The sequence below is a fragment of the Limulus polyphemus genome, unplaced genomic scaffold (genome assembly GCF_000517525.1).
Source record: "Limulus polyphemus unplaced genomic scaffold, Limulus_polyphemus-2.1.2 Scaffold1, whole genome shotgun sequence".
Taxonomy (NCBI): domain Eukaryota; kingdom Metazoa; phylum Arthropoda; class Merostomata; order Xiphosura; family Limulidae; genus Limulus; species Limulus polyphemus.
In genome coordinates this window covers 3,407,537-3,427,592 of record NW_013665611.1, presented here as the reverse complement: position 1 = coordinate 3,427,592, position 20,056 = coordinate 3,407,537, and the positions used below count along the sequence as shown (strand labels likewise).

Sequence of the window (20,056 nt, the reverse complement as noted above, 5' to 3'; positions counted from 1 at the left end):
TTTTTCAACTGTTTCGAGATAAGTGAGCTCTGTCTTCCAAGATATGGTAAGCAAGTTAGCACTGATGATGGAATTATGAAGATTCTGAAATGTTTAATAAATGCTTCCTGTTATTAAGTTCGTGTTTTGTTTTATCATTAAGCTATGTTTTCCGAAAAATGAGTCGATTAATGATTGTTTAGTTAAAAGTGTTAGTTGTGACAAATGTTTGTTACGTAACTTTGTATGAGTCATACATTGTATTTGTAAATATATTGTTGTTGAGGATTTACTAATATTGTTGACATCACATTACTCGAACTTTCCTCATTACCTTAACTGAATATTGTTAAATCAGCGCCATTCGTGTACTTTACGAAAAGTTCGATTCCTCAGTGATCTATGTGTACATACAGGCAACCAAGTGAGCACAAGTTAAGAACTAATGATATGAATTTTTTTTTAATTTCGCACAAAGCTACACGCGGGCTATCTGCACTAACCATCCCTAATTTAGTAGTGAAAGACTAGTCATTGCCACCAACTAGTTGGCTACTCTTTTACCAAAGAGTAGTGGGATTGACCGTCACATTATAATGTCCCCATGGCTGAAAGGGTGAGCATGTTTGGTGGGACAGGATACTATTGTGATAAGAGTAGAGAAAAATAGTTTGTCTTGTAAATTGGATTCAAAGGAATTGAATCAGCCTAAGTGGATTTTTGACAAGAAAAGAGAATTATTTAGTTTTAGATAAAACTGTGATTTTCTATAGTGTAAAGAATTTTTGTACATACATTTGACTTGTTTTGAATATATTATTTTAAAACAAGATTGTGTGCTGTTCGTTTATTGTTGACATTTATCGCCAAAAAGTCACAGACACCTATTGTAGAAGAATCCTCAGCCCACAGATACATAAAACCCTGACATTTTGGCGAGTCAGCCAGGATTATACATTGGAAAATGGCAGTAGAAAAAGAAGTGAATGACAGCAGAAATAAGTAGGCCTATATATGCAAAATTGTAGTGGTGACAAAAATTGTGTAGAGATTACAATCACACTGTATTATCTTGTCAGCTGATTTTGATAAATGCATAGAAAGAGGTGAACATTTTGGGTTAAAAGATAGTGAACTATGAGAGTTTGTTAAATAACAATAAGAACTAGAGAGAGAAGAGCAGCAACAGAAGACTAAAAAAGAGAGGAGAGACTGCATATAGAAAGAATAAGAGCACAATTTGAGAAAGAAGAAAAAGAGAGAGAGGAGAGACTAGAAATAGAGAAAATAAGAGCACAAGCTCACCCAACAGAAAGAAGGACCCAAGAATGACAATGGGGTCAGGGACAGTTGGCCTAAGCTGCCCAACAAGTCACAGACACCTACTGCAGAAGAATCCTCAGAACACATATACAAAAAACCCTGACACATGGGTGTTTATGGTTTCTATCAACAGGAAATAAAACTTCTCACAAATGAAACAAGCATTATGACAGAAAGTTGCATAATATAATTTTTCACATTTCACAAAAATTAATTACCAAAAAAATCATTCCAAAATGTGTCAGGTGGTCGCAAAGGCAGGTAAATCTGTTGTTCTTTTTCTCACCAAGCTGACATCCCTTACTGCTCCAACTTCCCTCGTTGTTGCCAAGTCTTTGGTCCCAGAACATACACTTTAATCTTTTTTCATCTACTGTGTTGAATTTCTAAAACAAAATACCAAAAATTATTTATGATAAGCATTATATTGTGACTAACTGAAAATCTAGCTACATGTTTAGAAATAATTAATACAAAGGTTACCTCTGGAAGATTAAACACAATCCTAATAGGGACATCCAGATCATATACAGGACCAGGTGCAATGTTTCCTAGAATTACTGGGCCTACTGCAATACTTCTGTAAGTAGAAGAACTGGAAGAAAAGAGCTTTCCATTCTTATATACAATAAATTCAAGTGCGATTGATGTGCCATATTTTTCAGACAGTGTGTGGTTCTTTATGATGGCTGATGTTAAATCAATACCAGCTGTAATATCTGAAGCAGGAAATTCATCTCTGTATTTGACCGGTTGCAAAGAGTTTTTAGATTTAACTGAGGAAACTGAGTATAGTTGGATTCCAACTTGAATCTCTTCAGCAGGTTGAAACTGATAATTTACACTTCTTGACACTGCTACTTGCTTTAGGGATAGTGAGACATTAGCTTGTGTTCTGCTTAACATCTTCTCTAAAGCATTGGCAATCCTGCAAAAAAATAAAATAAAAAACAGTATATTTTTGCTTTAATTATAAATAGTAAAGGAGGAACACACTAAGTTCATTCAGTTTCAATCAACTTAAAAATTATCATAACTAAAAAAGTAATAGGGTTATTTTGATTGGAATATTTAACTTTTTTTGGTGTTGGTCATATGAATTTTTCAAACTTTTTTTTATGCAAAATTTTTCTCAAGTAGATAAATCATAATCTTGCCTTGACTCACTTCCAATTATGATGATTAACATGGTGATGTCCTGACCTCTTATGTGACCAGGAGAAAATAAACTGGTTCAGCAAAAGTAGTCTTGCTACAGATTACTATGGGAAGTAGGTAACAGAGATAAGTAGAGAGAGAAAAAAAAAAAGAGACAGAGAAAAAAAATACTGCTAAATGATGAAAAAAGAAAAAGAAACTTTACTATAAGACAATAGCTTAGAGCAGTGCTTTTCCAAACTTTTTTGATGGCGACACATTATGTACATACCAAAAATGATTCGACACTGCAGAGATGAGTATAAACTAGTATATACTGGCGCATCAGGGCTCCCCACTTTACCTGCTGCTACACAAGGTTGTGTTGGCGAACCTTTTTCAGGTCGTGTGCAAGAAGAAATATAAAACATTAGATAATTTTTTGCGTGCCACATCAGTGAGCAAATTCAAAAATACTTTATATTACTGAATTTTATAACAGTTATAAATAAAAATAAAAACTTAACAAAACATTTTCTGCAATTTTGGAAAACATGGTGACACACCTTGGGACATGATGTGGCAACCCCATAACTAAAACAAAAAGACTTGGAAAATCACCAGAAAAAAAAAGTTATGTGGTACAGAGAAACAAAGAAAAGACATATTTGTGGACACTGAATTTTCACAACACATCACTCTCATTCTGTTTCTGACAACTAGATAACATTTTTTGTCCAGTTTAACATTTCAGAACAACAATAAGTTACTTCCACATCAGAAACAAGGAAAACATTTCTTATGGCCCAGAGATTCTAGAAAGATAGACTAAAGGTGACACTATACACTTGTAAAAGGAGTTATGTCAAGCTGAACATTTTCTTTTCACCCCTCTAAACAAAAAGCAGCTGTATGAAAAGATTATCTAGGTAAAGAACACATTCTCTTTCAGAGCTATCAAATGATACTACTAACTATGTGTGTGAAAATACAATATTTCAACAATACTTATGTATGTCTATACAAACCTTTCTCATATTCACTCTCAGGACAGATTTTTTAAAATTGCTTTAATCAATTTATTTCATTGTGAACCGACATATGTTGTTCTCTCCAGTAGGGTAATAACTCTTTATTTCCTTTTAAAAATAGTAATAAAAAAATGTACTTGTTTTACTTTCATGGACTTTCAAAACTTTTTATGACTGTTGGACCAGGAATAATGCATATTCCTCCAAGAAAGTTAAGATCAGATAGCTACTACTTTCATAACAGAGGTCCAAAATGTTGTGAAGTTTTTATAACTATGGATTGAACATCACATACTTTACTATTATTATAGCAACTAAAAAAGATATAGTTTTACTAGCATTTTCAGTACTGCATTTACAGAATCTTTAAATGAGCTTAGATCACATAAGGGAAGCATAAATTCACCTACTACACCCTTAAAAACGTAAAAATAAATATAACTTCTCATAAATTTATATAGAAACTGATGAAATTCCATTAACATATAAATGTCACACATATAATTCTTATAAACCCTAAACACAAATTACAAGAACAATGAAAAAAAAATAATAGAAAAGTAATTGTTAAACAATAAAGTGAACTTGAAACATCTACACATATATATATATATTTTTAAATAAGTTTAACTATACAGAGCTATATACAAAAATACATTTCGTTAATGAAAACTGATAAAAGATTGATGGTAACTGCTTTTAAAATAATTACAATTTTTCAATACAAATTAAAAATTTCACAGACTCTACATTCAGTAACTTTCAAGTTTATTAATTTGCTGAAACTGATGCTCTTTAGTCGCAATCTTGCAACTAGATTGAACTCAACAAACTTATTATCTAGTCAAGATAAACTTTATGCAAGAAGGCTTTTTTGTTCTAGTTAAACTTTAAAATAACTTCCAAAGCAATAGTTATTCTGTTGCTCAAACAATTTATCCAATGAGTTTATCAGAAGCTATAGAGATGTTGAGTACATTATATTAAAATGATTTTGGAGCCTCACTATATCATTGCCATCAATAATGCCACATTTGGTCATACTCAATAATATAATCAAGCAACTTGACAATAGCCCTGCTGCATAGTTTGATCATAAGGCAATCATGTCCAAATTACATCACTCCTCCCTACATTCTTTCAAACATACATCTTGTAAACAATGATGATTGTTTCCTTGCACCTGTTCCAAAAGTCTGATTGAAAAAAAATCTATAAGTGCTTCATCTGGTGACTTGAGTGATATGTCTTTCTATGGAATAGTATAAATACCCATTTCATCCTCCAGCTGCTTGAGGTATACAACAGTTGAACAGATATGTCATGGATACAACCTGTGTACATGTGATTTTTGTTGCTTTTCCAGAGAGAGCTCCTTCTTTAATACCTTTCATACTGTTGGCTGAGACACACGACTGCTTTTGCTACTGACTATTCCATTCATAGATTCTCTCCTGTTACAAGTCATCACACTTTGCTTACCAAGGCAAGGGTACACCCTGCTGCAGGTCTCTTTCTGGATGGTCCTGTTTCTCCAAGATGATCTGTATTTTTTTTTTCTAATGGCATTAAATACAAAAGATATCATCATTTTGTACATTCCAAATCTCTAATCTGAACATGTTTATGATCAGATTATATGAAAATTTTACTTTGTAAAGGGTGGCATCAGACTACCTATGAAATGCTAAACAATGTTAAAATGCAGTTTTGACACATACTATTCCACTGCAACTTTATATTGGTTGAGGTTGTCACATAACATGTTTGCTTGAAGATTAAAAATCATTGTAATATAATGTACTAAACCCTCTGCATTACTGTGATATGATATAAATGCAACCAAAATATTTACTAATCAATTAGTTCAATGACAGGTATATACCACACCACTGTGTTTTATTTTCTAACACTATAGAAAGCTTTATGTCAGACTGTTTAGATTTAGCATCATTACATTTATGCTTTCATGATTTTTAAGATAAACACTTACATGCTGGTAGCATTTATTTTTCTCTGGGAAGATTCTAATATGGATTCTTCAATTTCTAGAATTTTATCAACAGCACAAACAACATTGTGTAGCACCTAAAACATAAAATGATCTACATCATACAATAAAACTTTCCTAAATCATTGCTGAAAAAAAAATATATAGTGTAATTTCACAAACGAACTTTTATATCTGAAATTATCTTGCTTTTTAACTTCTTTTTCAAAATATAAAACAATTAAAGGCAAGAAATAAAGTGTTCATCAGTCTTGATTTTGTCAATACAACATAATGTTAATTTTGTTTAAAACATATATATATGCAAACCTTATGTTTCGGAAAATGAAAACGTAAAAAAAGAGAAGATTATTCTATATTTTTAAAGTAAGGATACTTACAGTGTTATTTGTGGTGTTTACAAGTGAAAGTTTTTCCATTATTTTTGCAACGTAGTAGACATCAAGTGCACAAAATATATCATGGTCCTCTATCAATTTTTTCATGTTGCTAGATACATTAATAGTATTATCTTTTCTTACTTTAACCTAGAAAGAAAAACACAAGTTTATATTTACTTCAATCTATTAAAAAAAGGACTGATATACATGAATTCAAAATTGCAGTAGCTTAATCAAGAAAAAATAGTTAAAAAAAAATTCGTATCTACTGCTGTACAGAAAATAACCTGTGCATAGGGTTAAGAGTAATTCTCAAAGCAATAAGCATACATTAATAAGAAAGTGTACTGGGGAAGGTCCAAAATGTGGCAGAATGGGCAACATGTCTAGCACTTTTACATGGTTCATGTTGAATTTTCAACTAATCAATAGTGCACTGTTATCTTGGGCACACTAGTAGCTGGAGAACTAACTTATAGTCTTGTACAAAGAAATATATTTGAATAGTGAGATATTAAGTAAAGTTGAGCCAAGTGGTATAATACTTTAAAAAAGAATGCTTTAAATATTCTTTATGGTAATGGTCTGTTTGTTTATTGTTAAGCACAAAGCTACACAAAGAGCTATCTGTGCTGTGTCTACCACAAGTATCAAAACCCAATTGTTAATGCTATAAGCCTGTCAGACTTACTGCTGAGCCACTGGGGTGTTCCATGGAAGTGAAAACAGTCCAGCATTTAGGAAAGCAACAAGCTCCTAAACCAATTCCACACCAATCTAAAGTGATGCCCTCATCTAGGCAGTGAATGTTATGATTATGAAAGAGAACATTATAACCCAAAAAGATGTTGTGAGAAAGTAGAGAATATCTCTTGAGATTATTATGAAGATAGTGAGCAAGAATTTTAAAGACGACAAAGGCTCATAAGACCAAAATTCACAAGCTTACAGCTACTCCTTGAAATCAGTGGCTGTTTTCATAAGAAATATTGCACAGGAAACTAAAATCATAGCAATCTCATTTGACCATATATCTGTTAAGTCACTTGCTGCTGTTCTAATGAACTTTTTTACGTTCAGTCTATTGATCCCACCATCCTTTGCAAAAGCTTATTTAAAATGATAACTGCAAATCTTTGGCAGGCAATAACACATAATCACAAACATCAGCTTCAGCACAACCAAACTTTAATAGAAGTTCCAATGAAAGTTTATCATCATCTACACAGCTGAGAGATCATCGCTGTACAATCCAAAAATAACCCCCCAAAAAATCGTTAAAATCTGTAACATAGTTTTATTAAATTTTCTATAAATGACTGTTGGATTTTGATAAAAGTTTATCATAATGGACATTTCTCCATATTTTTGCATATGTACTCCATGTTTGTCTCATAAATCATTCATATGTGAATGAACATAGAGCCAGTAGATTGAAATGGGTTAGTTGTTAAATGTATAAGTCAGATTAATTCATTTTATGGCAGGTCTCATTTTTTTTTAATGGATCATCATACTTCAAAAGTTTTTATTAATAGTGTAGTATGTAAATACCACATCTCCTAACTCTACTACAGTGCAAAAATTATAAATTTCTCTTGTTCTACTTCATAACATGCTAAGACCAGTCAAGATTATGTACTAATTCAGACCTAGTGGCTACTTTCTGTAGCAGGGCCCACTTGTGACTACTATCTACTTTTTTGTGTTCAACGTTAACTTCTCTATGTGGTATTGCTCTACAATTGTCAAATGTGGCAGATACAATTCCAGATATATGTTCCACAGCTTCCTGCTATATACTCCCATTGAGGAGACCGAACCATCAAGAACCACCAATAATTTCAGTCATTCTTGAGCAGATTATCCAAAGTCAGAGAAAATAATGTAATGCTGAAAATGGTTAAGTGACTGTTTCTGAGCAGCATGGTTGACTTTATGTCCCACGTGTGATAAACAAGGAGCTTTCTTGTGAGAAAAGTAGAAATGATATTGTTATGTTGCAATATAAATGTTGTGTATCTGAGTGCCCTCTACCAGTCATGTCAGAATAAACAAAATCTGGGCCCAACTGTGAGGAGAACATAGCTTGAAAAAACCACAAAAAAACTGTAAGCTGAACTGCTAAGTAGGAGAACCATGGATAAGTTTCCTAATTTATCAGATAAAGAGACCCACTCAGCAAGAAAAGACAAATCAGCAGAAACAATAAGAGCTGTGGCTATGCCTGCAACACCACTCACCATCAACTAACTTTTCTTCATCAACTCTAGCCATAAGAATAGGAATCCAGGAGCTTCCAGTGAAGGTCCAATCTATAATCCTTTGTGTTTAGTTATATAATGACAGTAATATTAATTTTTGCATTTTATTCCATTTTATGCTGCATTGTCTTTTTTTTTTGTTGTTGTTAACTCTTTATCTTTAAAGTTTTATTTATATTAGTTTATTATCAGTTTTAGCACATTTAATTTATTTTGTTTAAATCCTATCTATACTGCAAAGCACCTTTCAGGTTTTTATCACACACTTGGATAAATAAAAAGTATTAATTATAATTGTATTTCAACAATTTTTAACTCAAGAAATTTTTAATTGTCATTTTGTAGCATTTATGAAGCATAATTTGCAAAGAAAAATTACAAAAATATTCAATCTTTCATTTCTGCACAGCTCCAAGGATTTGTTTGTTTGTTTTGAATTTTGCGCAAAGCTACACGAGGGCTATCTGCGCTAGCCGTCCCTAATTTAGCAGTGTAAGACTAGAGGGAAGGCAGCTAGTCATCACCACCCACCGCCAACTCTTGGGCTACTCTTTAACCAACGAATAGTGGGATTGACCGTCACATTATAATGCCCCCATGGCTGAAAGGGCGAGCATGTTCGGTGTGACGGGGATTCGAACCCGCGACCCGCAGATTGCGAGTCAAGCTCCCTAATCACCTGGCCATGCCGGGCCAGCTCCAAGGAATCCTACCTATACACAATAGACTTATTGATTTTTCTTTCCATTTTTTTTCTGCCCATCCAAAAGCATAGCTTTATATTTACTAAGAAACTATTATTCATTGAAAAAATATTTTTCTTCTTTTTCTCCCATTTTATTACTGCAGGCTTTCATTTCCACCCTTTTATGATCTCACACCATTTAATCTGAATAAAGCTCAGTCTTGAAAACAGTTAGATCTCAATTCTATCAAAAACTGCTGGAAGGCATTGGGTAACAAAGTGTAAGACAAAAAACCAAGAAGCAGCTTTGAACTGCAAGAAGTTCTAATCCACGTGTAATCACATTTTGTCAATTGAATTAGTGGCATTATTTTTAAATCTAGGTTTTCTCACTCAGAGAAAATCCTTATATTTGCCAGGAATTTATTGATCAGCTGTTGTAATACATTTATCACAATTGGTTTGTTAATAAAGATGTACATATGTGTTGGTATGACTGAAATATGAGTCAGCTTATATCACATAATGTCCATAACCATTTTACACTAGTTCTGACACTTCCACAATGTACAATTTCATACAAAATTACAGGAATCAAGAAAGTGTGAAAAAAATTAGGTGATGCAATAATTTTTCCACCACTTTATATCCAGTCACAGTGGTTTTACACTGGTATCGAAGTTTAAGATAGCATCTGTGGAAATTCAAAAATCCACAGATTTTTTAGATGCTTGGACTGATGGCAAAGTATTATGATGTCTCAAATACATATTTATTGAGTATCATTGTTAAATTTATTCTAGTCAAATAACATACATAAATAAAAGAACTTATAATTCATTGAAAAGAAACTATAGTTATGATATATAAATTGATCTCAACCAAAATACTGTAAGTAAAACTTATGTTATCTAGTCTGACCTGATGTCATTTTGAAAGGTCAGTATCTAGGTCATTGATAAATCTTTTTTAGTTTATGTTTTTGTTATTTTTTTGACTATTTATTACCTGAAGTGGTGACTACTGCAAACAGCCAATAAATATAAATATAGTTGAATCTGGTTGGATAAATAAAACGAAACTTTCTAACCAAAAGTTTAAAAACTGAAATTATAAAAAATTAAAAGAAGTAGTTTTTGATGCTTTTAAAACCTGTGTCTCACAAAAAAATGTTTTAAATTTCACAACAAAGAAAATTTAAAAAACAATATAAAATCATATGAATTTTTTAAACTGAAACTAGATACCATAAGTTGCTTCTGACTTTCATGTCATTTAAGTATTTCCACTGTGAAAATAAAAAATATCAGGTGATACCAATGACATTTCTTCAGTTCATAAAGGGTTGAAATACACTATCAACATATCATTGTTTTATGGGTTTTTTTTTCTATGGTATGTTTCACCACCTCTTTCATGCAATCTCCCCAGTTTGTGCACATTTTAGTTATATTATGATTTTCGTTTGTATACAGCCATATTAAACTGTTTTCAAGGATAAAGTGGTTGTAGTACACAAATATGATATATTTCACTCTCATTTACTATATTTATTTCATATCTACAAATTGTTCAAATGTTTTTAAATTTGATTTCGAACATCCTAAATCTGGAACTTTCTGGAACAAGGGTCCAATCATGGAAATTATCTACTGTTTCATGGAATAGTTATATTGTGTATTACTTTACCTTACTTATAGAAGAATGCTCTATGACTGTAATATGGAACAGGGAGCTTTCTGGATTCTTGTGATCTAATTTTGTGATTGGTTAGCCACAAAGAGAAGATGAATTGTGAATGCACTTTGGTACTTTTCAGATAGATTCATTTCTGACTTGGAAGGTTCAAAACTTGCATGAGAAATTTTTATCCTCATTTCGAAAGAATACGGTAACGTGTGCTTGGAATTATCACAAAGTAAAGCAGATGATGTCACATATATGGAAAATGAAAACTAAGTGCATGATAATTAAAAATCAATACATAGTTAACTAAATCTACTTGTTGCTCTATCCATTTTCAGACTTCTTTTACATTACAGTACAGAAAGAAAAAAAAGTATTATCTTAACAAGATATGAAAAATAAAATAATCCCATGTAATACTAACAATAAATATACAGGAAAGACTCCAGTAACTGAACATTAACTATTCCGAAGTTTAACCTGTTTACTTCTTCATGAGTAGTTAACAGTTCAAATATACTACTCAAGTGTGTAAAGAATCTATTCCCTGATATTACTGAACTTATATCATATTCTTTACTAAAATCAAAATAAGACAAAAATTATCACTGGTTGCTCTTTACAAGTCCAGCAAACTTACCTGACTTAATTTGTTTAGGGCTAGGGTGACTTTATTGAGTGTTCCTCTACAGGATCCCTTAACAGGTCCCCAGGAAGCACCCACAATGAAATCTCCCTCACACTTTCGAACTACAGGATCACCATTTTCTACAGAGATATACAGATATAGATCACAGTATATAACTATTGAAACTATGTTTTTTACAAGGGTTGTATTGAGAACTTTATCAAATCTCCATTCAGTTTTAAGTCCTCAAAACAACATATAGTACTTTTGTAAACATTCTCTATAAATCTGTGAATATTTCATAAAATGCAAAACCTTCTTTAAAAATATATTTTGAAATTGTGTTTTGTTTCTACACTAATAAACTCATATCTGTATGTACATCTTTCTGTCTTTCTAATAAAAATGATAGTTTCTAAAAAAAAAAAGTTCAAGTACCATTTACTATTCAATTACCTTCAAGCTTAATGTGCTGTAGCAAACAAATACCAATACTTTACTACCCTAGTGAATATTTCACACCCATAAAATTTTCCTAAATATGGATCAGCTTAAGTTCTATTGAGGTCGTATGCTAAGTTTGTCCCATGTTGTTATTTCCTGTAAAATGTCTGGTTCATCATGAGATAGTGGCATTGTATTCTACTTTACCTTGTTTATGGGGGACTACCTTGCAGAAATGAAGCAGAAATATTTCTGCATTACAGTACCTGTTTTCTGATTGGTTAGTTACAGCACGAATGTGTATTATAAATGCAGTTTTGGCATTTACATACTAAATTTGTTCTGACTTTTGAGGAAACAGGATTTGTATCTAACTTGGAAGATCCAAGACTTGCTGGTGAAGTCCTGTCTGTGTTTCAAGCCTGTGACGATCCTGCTGATTGTACACACTTCACTTTGCTGTTACTATAGTTGTCATTTGAGCTTGTTTTAATTTTCTTTTCTACCATTAATTAAAGTTTAACTTCTTCAATTATTGAAACATCTTAATAGTTCTATGACTACTAGAGCTTCTACCATGAGGGAGCTATTTAACAGATGTTTATTGTTATAAAAACCTGAATACTTTGTCTAGTGATCTGAGTCACTAGTTTCACTTCCAAGAAACGTGTTAAGCTTTAAAAGTAACTGAAATTCTATACATATTCATAAGTACTTGTTACAGATAGCAAGTTTAATTGAACAGCTCGTTTTTAAAACCTAAATGGACAAGGAAAAATCTTTAAAAAAAAGGAATACTCGAGGAGTATACTGAATAAAAGATATTGAACATAGTTATTTTAATAAGCAATTAGCAAACTCAAATAATTATAAAGATCTTTTTCATGTTTTTTAAATGGGTCTATAGCTTTCTTGAAGCTATGATATGAGTTTTCTAGGTGTTCTTCAATGTTTGTCAGCATTCTATTGTTTGAGGAAGAAAGTGCAAAAGATTGGTTGTTACTATTGGCCAAAACATTTAATATCAACGTGAGTAACTTTAAATAAATTAATTTTCTATTTATTCTCAAACTTGAAAACCTAATTACATCTAATTTTCCATAATGATAACTTCTAAATGTTTAGAAGATTTTTAAGGTGTTTTAATGCAGCAGAACAGTAAATAGTTTGGCTATGGGCAGCTGAACTGAACAATTTCAGATCAGAGCTAAGAAATCCTGAGGATACTTGCAACATTTCAAAAGGATTTCTAAATTCTACTTAAGAGAACACAGAAGATGAACATAAAAGGCAAACTTGCAAATTATTGAATGCCTTCAAGGTGACTTAGAAGTTTCTTTTACGATATCCACGATTATACTATATTTGGAGAAAGAAATAAAGTTTAGAGAGGAGTGTTACAGTAAGAAAGTGCAGATTACTAACAGAAGTACAGAGAGCATGACTGAATAGATGATCATGTAATTGAGAGGAGTGTATATGTGTTGTAACTATTCACTGGTTAGTGATATGGTGGCATCAATTATTTATTAATAGATATAAATATGAGTTATGGTTTAAACACTAAAAGCTAGAGAAGCATTAAAAATTTGTAGTAGGAATCATGCTAACTGCAAATGTTTCTTCAGTTCATGTAATTTTTATCACAACTTTTAGGCCTATTAGTTTTCAATTCTTCTCCAGCTTTTGTTATTTTAAACAATAACTTTTAAAGTATTATACTACACATAAATAGCATTTCAAAGAATTTTTTGTTTCTCAACATCTAGCCCAACTGATGAGTTCCAGTATTAATGACAGGTCTCTTGGGCACTGACTTGTGGGAGAAAAGAGATTCACCTGAGATGCTATTTGTATATGCCTTTGAATCCATAAATTGGACAAATTAAGAGGAATGTGAAAAAAAAAAACGTCTCCAGTTAATGTGATTTTTATCGCATTTAAATATGGTTAAGGTACTGATAATGGAGATGAGTTAAAACAACTAAACATTCCTCAGAGAAAAATACAAAACAAAACAACAAGTTTCAGTTTAAGTTTTATTTAAGTATTTCTCATCTGTCTAAGTTATCATCATAAAATTAATATTTAAAAAAAAGAGAATATTCTTTTGAATGTGAAATGTGTTTTTGATTCTACTTTAAATGATATTCATAGATTAATGTATTTAATTTTATTGACTTCAGAAGAAGATTTACTGAGAACTGTCAGCAAAAAAGTCCCAATGAAGTGAGAATAGCTCATGAAAACTAGCATGTTATACAGAATTAACCAGATTATTAGAAGTTTAATATAACTAGATTTATGCTCTCACATACACACATGTTACAAACAAGCATCTCAGAAGGTGGATAATGCAAACATTATAGAAAAACTTCAAACAAAACTTATTTTCTTGTAGACTTTAAGAATATAAATTGAATTACCATACATTTTGCTATTGAACTAAAAAACTGTAAGAGGTAAGAACTGAAAAAAAAATCTAAGAAAATACATTGGTCAAGTTTTATTAAACAAAAATAACAACACTTTCAAGCAGACCTACAGTACTTGGTTGGCTGTAGGCAGAAGTTTGACATTGTGCTGTAACAAAGAGTTACTAAAACATAAAAGTATCCTTTTAATATGATAGTGGCAACTGGCATATTTTATATGGCCATGCAGATCTACAGTACTTAGTGCTGTAACAATGAGTTATCAAAACATAAAATATTACTCCATTATGATAGTGGCAACTAGCATATTTTATATGGCCATGCAGATCTACAGTACTTAGTGCTGTAACAATGAGTTATAAAACATAAAATATTACTCCATTATGATAGTGGCAACTAGCATATTTTATATGGTCATGCAAACCTATAACACTTGGCTGTAGGAGTTTTGCATATTGATTTAGGATTAGTAAATGAAAGTGAAAACTGATGAATGAATAAACTTGTTCATTAACACAACATGTCATTGATGCTTTGGTATGTAATGTCATCACTGTACTCTAAACTACACATACAACAGCTATACTAAATTAAATGTGCAATGTAAATGGTCCTTAAAAATTTTACTGTTTAACTGCCAATATTAGTACCAGATCTACTTAAGCTAAATGACTGGGACATGACATTCACCACTGTATAGCAGCACAGGTACTATGATTGACAGCAAGCATGTTATGCATATAAATATAGAAGCAAGCAATGTGTAGAGCACTATCTTGTAATTAAATTTAAGTATGAAGACATCTATAACTGAGTACAAAATAATTTTTTTTAAGGAAACACAGTTACTCCAAACATAATCCTAAAAGCTGCCACTGAAGTAAAGTATCTTTAGTCACCATATATTAAATGACCTATCTTTGTGATACTCTTCTCATTGAGAGTTTATACAATGAATTCTGTTGTTTTTCTTCAAAAAAATGTATATGATTATTTGCTCTGATTTCTTCTGACTGAATGACTTTCAAATTCTACACTCAGATTATTTTCAGTCTGGAATATCAGAAACTATAAAAAATACAAAAGGGAGAAAGTGAAGAAATATTTACAGAAATCACTGTTAGCTAATGCTGAGGGCAAGTGGTTTGATCTTCTGGCTAAACTACAAGTAATTATATTCTCAATTACAAGATTATGTAAAAAAGTTCCACAAATGAACTTTTTTTATGATAAAACAACAATAGTATGTTTACCTTCAATGCAGAATTCCTTAGGAATAACAGAAGCTCCAAGTCGAGTGTGAGGCCATGTCAGATTGGTTCCACTCACTGTATCAAATGTCACATTCTGGAAACAGCTCACTGAAAAAAACACAAGTTACCTTGCACCAATTACTTAATTCCTTAATAAGGAGAATTTGGAAATAACACGTGATTTAACCCTACAATATATTATACTGAACTTTTTAATACATTTTGCATTATATATACATTATAATTTTACATTATTAGATAGTAAAAATAAACTACAACTGATGTATATTCTCTCACATCAAGATTCTTAAGAGTATAAAAATGTATAGCCATTTCACATATATATATTGGTATAAAGCATGATGCTTAGCCATTAAATAATTACTATTAATAAAACATCAATATGGGTGAAGGATGCAAATAACACACATATCTCACTTTCTTATATTATATATTTCATATTTTCCAAACTTTTTTCATATGTCTAAAGACTTAATTTGGTATACTAAAGCCAATAAGGTCATTTTCCAATTCAGCCCTAGGTCTTACTTTCTGTATCTACTGTCTCATGTAGTGGTGAAATTTTCCTTAAAGAAGTATAGACACTCACCTCTTCAAGCTGTAATGTTATGTAGATAAAATTACAATTTAAAGCTAATTCAGCAAAATTCAATAAATGAAAATTTTTCATGTAAGCACAAGTTAACTATGAAGTTTTCAGCAAGTAACAACAGGTGGGAAGGAAAGATTAAGTCACACAGAATAGGAGCATTTCTTCACCATATGGTAGGAGTTGTGAAAAGGTTCATCTAACTGGTACTGATACAGTTTTATTTCAATGTCATTTTAGTTTCTCAGAAAAAAAAGCTCAAAGTTCAAAATAAGCTATATTGAGAAACAAGCATGCTTTTACCAAAGTTGACTTGGCCATTAATGGCAAGGACATCACAGTATGAACAACTACCATTTTATATTTAATTTAAACTTACAAAATATATGACAATGATGGCACACAAAATATGTTTTGAAATGTGGTATTCTCAGGTTCACTGATTTCCCTTAAAATAACAGGAGGTTTGCTAGAAAATCTGAATTATCTTAACTTTTACTGGGTTTAAAGCCATGAAAGAGATTGGACACAATGTATGACACAGTGAAACAATCTTTATTTCCAACAAACACATTGAAAATGTAATGTATGTTAACTTTACTGAAGGGCTCTCACTAACTCAATATCATTATCAATCTGTTTGTTCCAGGATGTGAAAACATGGCATTATATAAAAAAATGCCATTCTTCGAAATGAGGAATTTTGTATACTTAGGGCATCATTTGACTTCCCAGTGGAAAAGGTCACTGTATTTTTATTCATTATATTCTATGTTACAGAAATCTCTCTCACAAAAAAGGTTTGTAGCATACTAACTGAATGACCTAGATTCATGAGTAACAAAAATGAGATAAACTTAATGGTTCCATTGACCAATATTTGATATTAAGATGACATACACGTAAAGAAATTGTAAAAATTTCTATATTAACTAAAGGTGCAGTAGAAAAAGATGATATACCTGCAATATATTTAAAAAATCTGAGTAAAATTTATGTAATAGATTTGTTTGTTGGTTTTAAAGTTAAGCACAAAGCTACACAATGGGCTATCTGTGCTCTGCCCACCACGGGTATCGAAACCCGGTTTTTAACATTGTAAGTACACAGACATTCCACTGTGCCACTAGGGAGCATGTAATATATTTTAACTAATAATGCTTAATGGATTTATAAACCAACTCATAAAAACTAGAAATTATATACCATGTACCATGAAAGTGTTACGAAAGGCTAAAAAAGCTATATATGAAAAGCACACACATCCAATTATTAATTCAAGAACATTTACTTAAAAGTTTATTCTGTAAAGTTATGGAGCAATTGATCTCTATATTTCACCAAAATTTAATATTTTTGACACATCTTTTGAGTAAAAACAGAAAAAAAACATAACAAATTTAGGCTACGTAGACATAATCTTCCGGGCAGCTTTTAGCATACATAGAAAGTGGCTGACACAAATTAGTTAAGAAAATTGGAAGATAATATATATTAAAGCTATTTAATGTGATTCAAAATGTTGTTTATATCATAGAAAAACAAATTTACTTTTTTTTTATATTAAAGTATTCAATACTTGTAACAATGAAAGTTGTTGGCAGTAAATAATAAGTAGGCACTTCAAATTAAGCAAATAAAATCATTTTTTGTATACAGCAATGGTTTGTTTTTTACATGTATAAGAATCTAAAAGGGTGCTAATCTCAAAACAGAATTTTTTATATTTTTTCTCTAGAATATTAATTGTAAAGGACAGAGAGTAAGTTTCAACATAGATTATACATAAGTTGGCTAATATTAGATAATTTTGTGAAGACTAAACTATATGTACAAAGGAAAGTCAAAGTAATTTATACTACTCACAAACTTACAGGGATTAAACTGTATTAACAATACTTGTTTGTTAAAGCTTTCAACTATAAAAACTAAAATCACCAAGTTGATTCATTAGTTTCTGTAGTATTAGTGCTCAGACAAAAATAATAACTATGTGCTACTAAAAGGAAAATTTAATTTGCAAAACTATTAGTTAAATGGAACCAAAAATGCATTAAGTTTCACAAGCAGCTTTAAACCATCTATTAAAAAATATCTGAACTATTCTAATGTATTTTAATTCACAGCTGACTTGTTTATACAAAATCAAAATATTATAATTAGAAACATTACTAGTATTAAAACTTACATGTACTTCTGACAACTACACTGTCTTTGTTTATCTTAAACTTGGTATAATCAATACTATTTTTCCATGACTGCTTGATGTTCAGAAGTCTTTCTTCTTCTTCACCTGCTGTTTCTTCAGATATGTTTGTAATTTGTTGACTGTACATGTTGAAAATCACCTTTGTGTATTTCCTGCAAAAAGATGTATAATAGTTGACTAATAACACTGCTTAGTAGTTTGCAAAAATGGAGTTAACCGAACTAGTTCAACAGAACATAATACATCTGGCTGTGACAGAGATACAGCATTTTAAGACTGGCATAAAACCAATTATATGTATTTTAAGATTTTAAGTAAAAAAAAACTATTAATTACTACAGTTTTAAATCAGTTTATCACCATTTTTTGGAGTGCTTCTTGAAGCTTGATATAGTTATTACACTCAGCCTTCATGGTGAATTAAGGTAATAAGATAGCACAGACAGCAAACATTAACTAACTGATACTAAATGCTACACACAAATGCATTCCAATAATGATTTTGAGACATTTTCATATCTTAACACTGAAAACTAAATTGCAGTTAGCCAAATCAGCATGTCACAAATGTTTATACAATTTACTTTACTATCAAATGGCAATACAAGTCTACTGTAACAGGGGTGGAGGAAGCAATTTTGGCATGCCAGGGTTAAAGAGATCTGGGAGCAGCTAGTTAACAGCACCCCTCAGCAACTCTTGGGTTTCTCTAATTGATCGATGGAACCTAACCACCACTCTTATGACACATTCATGGTTCCAGTGTGTAGCACAATTTATATAAAAACAGCAATGGACACAAACCATGGTCCATCAGATCCACAGTCCAGCATTCTAACCCTACCCAGCCCTAATCTTTTGTAGAGTTCAAAATTTAATTCAAATGGAATAAAATGGTTTTTAGTTGTACCTGATCAAGTGAGATATCTGTCTGTATATTGGTCTCCAACTGAAGGTATATCCATTACTTTGTTTCCAATGCTCCAATTGAAGAAATATATTAAAGTTGACTTTTGAATTAGGAAAATATATACCAGTTACATGCAATCCTAAGCTGATTTAGTCTAAAAATATACTTTAAATTATATATCATATCTTGAGTTGTATGATTGTTTCTGTTTAAGAGCATAGCTACACAATGGGCTATCTGTGACATACAAACTACATGTATTGAACCCTGATTTTTGCTTCTTTACTGCTGAGCCACTTGTGTGTGTGTGTGTATGGAGGGGGGGTATGATTAAGAATACAATAATTTAATAATATTCTAACTGGTCAGTTAATAATTTCCAACTAAGAATTTCAAAAACAAAGATTTAAACAGTATTCCAAATCTTGAACAGTTGATAAAAGGAAATGAGATCAAACAAGATGTCAGCATTAATTCTGAGCTGGTTAAGAAAAAATTGGAAAGTTTAAAAAAATGATAAGGCTCCTGGGCCAGATAATATTTCCCCAAGGGTTTTGAAGGAGGTTAAAGATTGGATATATGAATCAGTTACTACTATTTTTTGTCAGTCCTTGAATAGTGGGCAGGTACCAGAAGATTGGAAGTTAGCTAATGTAACTCAGAGTTTCAAGGAAAGTGATAAAAATTGTCCCAGTAATTATAGACCCATTAGTATTATATCAGTTGTGGGAAAAGCTTTGGAAAGTCTGGTAAAAGATGCTTTGCAAAGTCCTTTAACAAAGTTTAGAATTTTATTGGATAGTCAACATGGTTTCACTAAGGGAAAATCTTGCCTTACAAATCTTTTAACATTCTTTGAAAAGGTTACTCCTTATGTAGATGAGGGTAAGGGTATAGATTTGGTGTATCTGGATTTTTAACAAGGTGCCACATAAAAAGCTTGTAAAAAAAATAGCAAGTTGGGTAGAAGAGTGGCTGGATGGAAGAAAGCAAATGGAGTTCAATCAAACTGGATTAATGTCACAAGTGTGATAACTCGGGGTTCAGTCTTAGGACCTTTGCTCTTTTTTA

At 31.4% G+C, this 20,056-nt stretch overlaps 1 protein-coding gene across 1 annotated transcript in view; it reads right to left on the bottom strand.

The window, feature by feature from the left end:
- Positions 1-20,056, bottom strand: part of LOC106460925 — an 80,058-nt gene that overhangs the window by 17,891 nt on the left and 42,111 nt on the right. The window contains exons 13-19 of the mRNA XM_022390553.1: positions 18,055-18,227; positions 15,257-15,364; positions 11,137-11,264; positions 5,862-6,008; positions 5,464-5,558; positions 1,786-2,230; positions 1,521-1,688 (exon numbers count right to left, since the gene is read on the bottom strand). Of these exons, the coding sequence (XP_022246261.1) occupies positions 1,521-1,688; positions 1,786-2,230; positions 5,464-5,558; positions 5,862-6,008; positions 11,137-11,264; positions 15,257-15,364; positions 18,055-18,227 (1,264 nt within the window). The remainder of the gene's footprint in view (positions 1-1,520; positions 1,689-1,785; positions 2,231-5,463; positions 5,559-5,861; positions 6,009-11,136; positions 11,265-15,256; positions 15,365-18,054; positions 18,228-20,056) is intronic.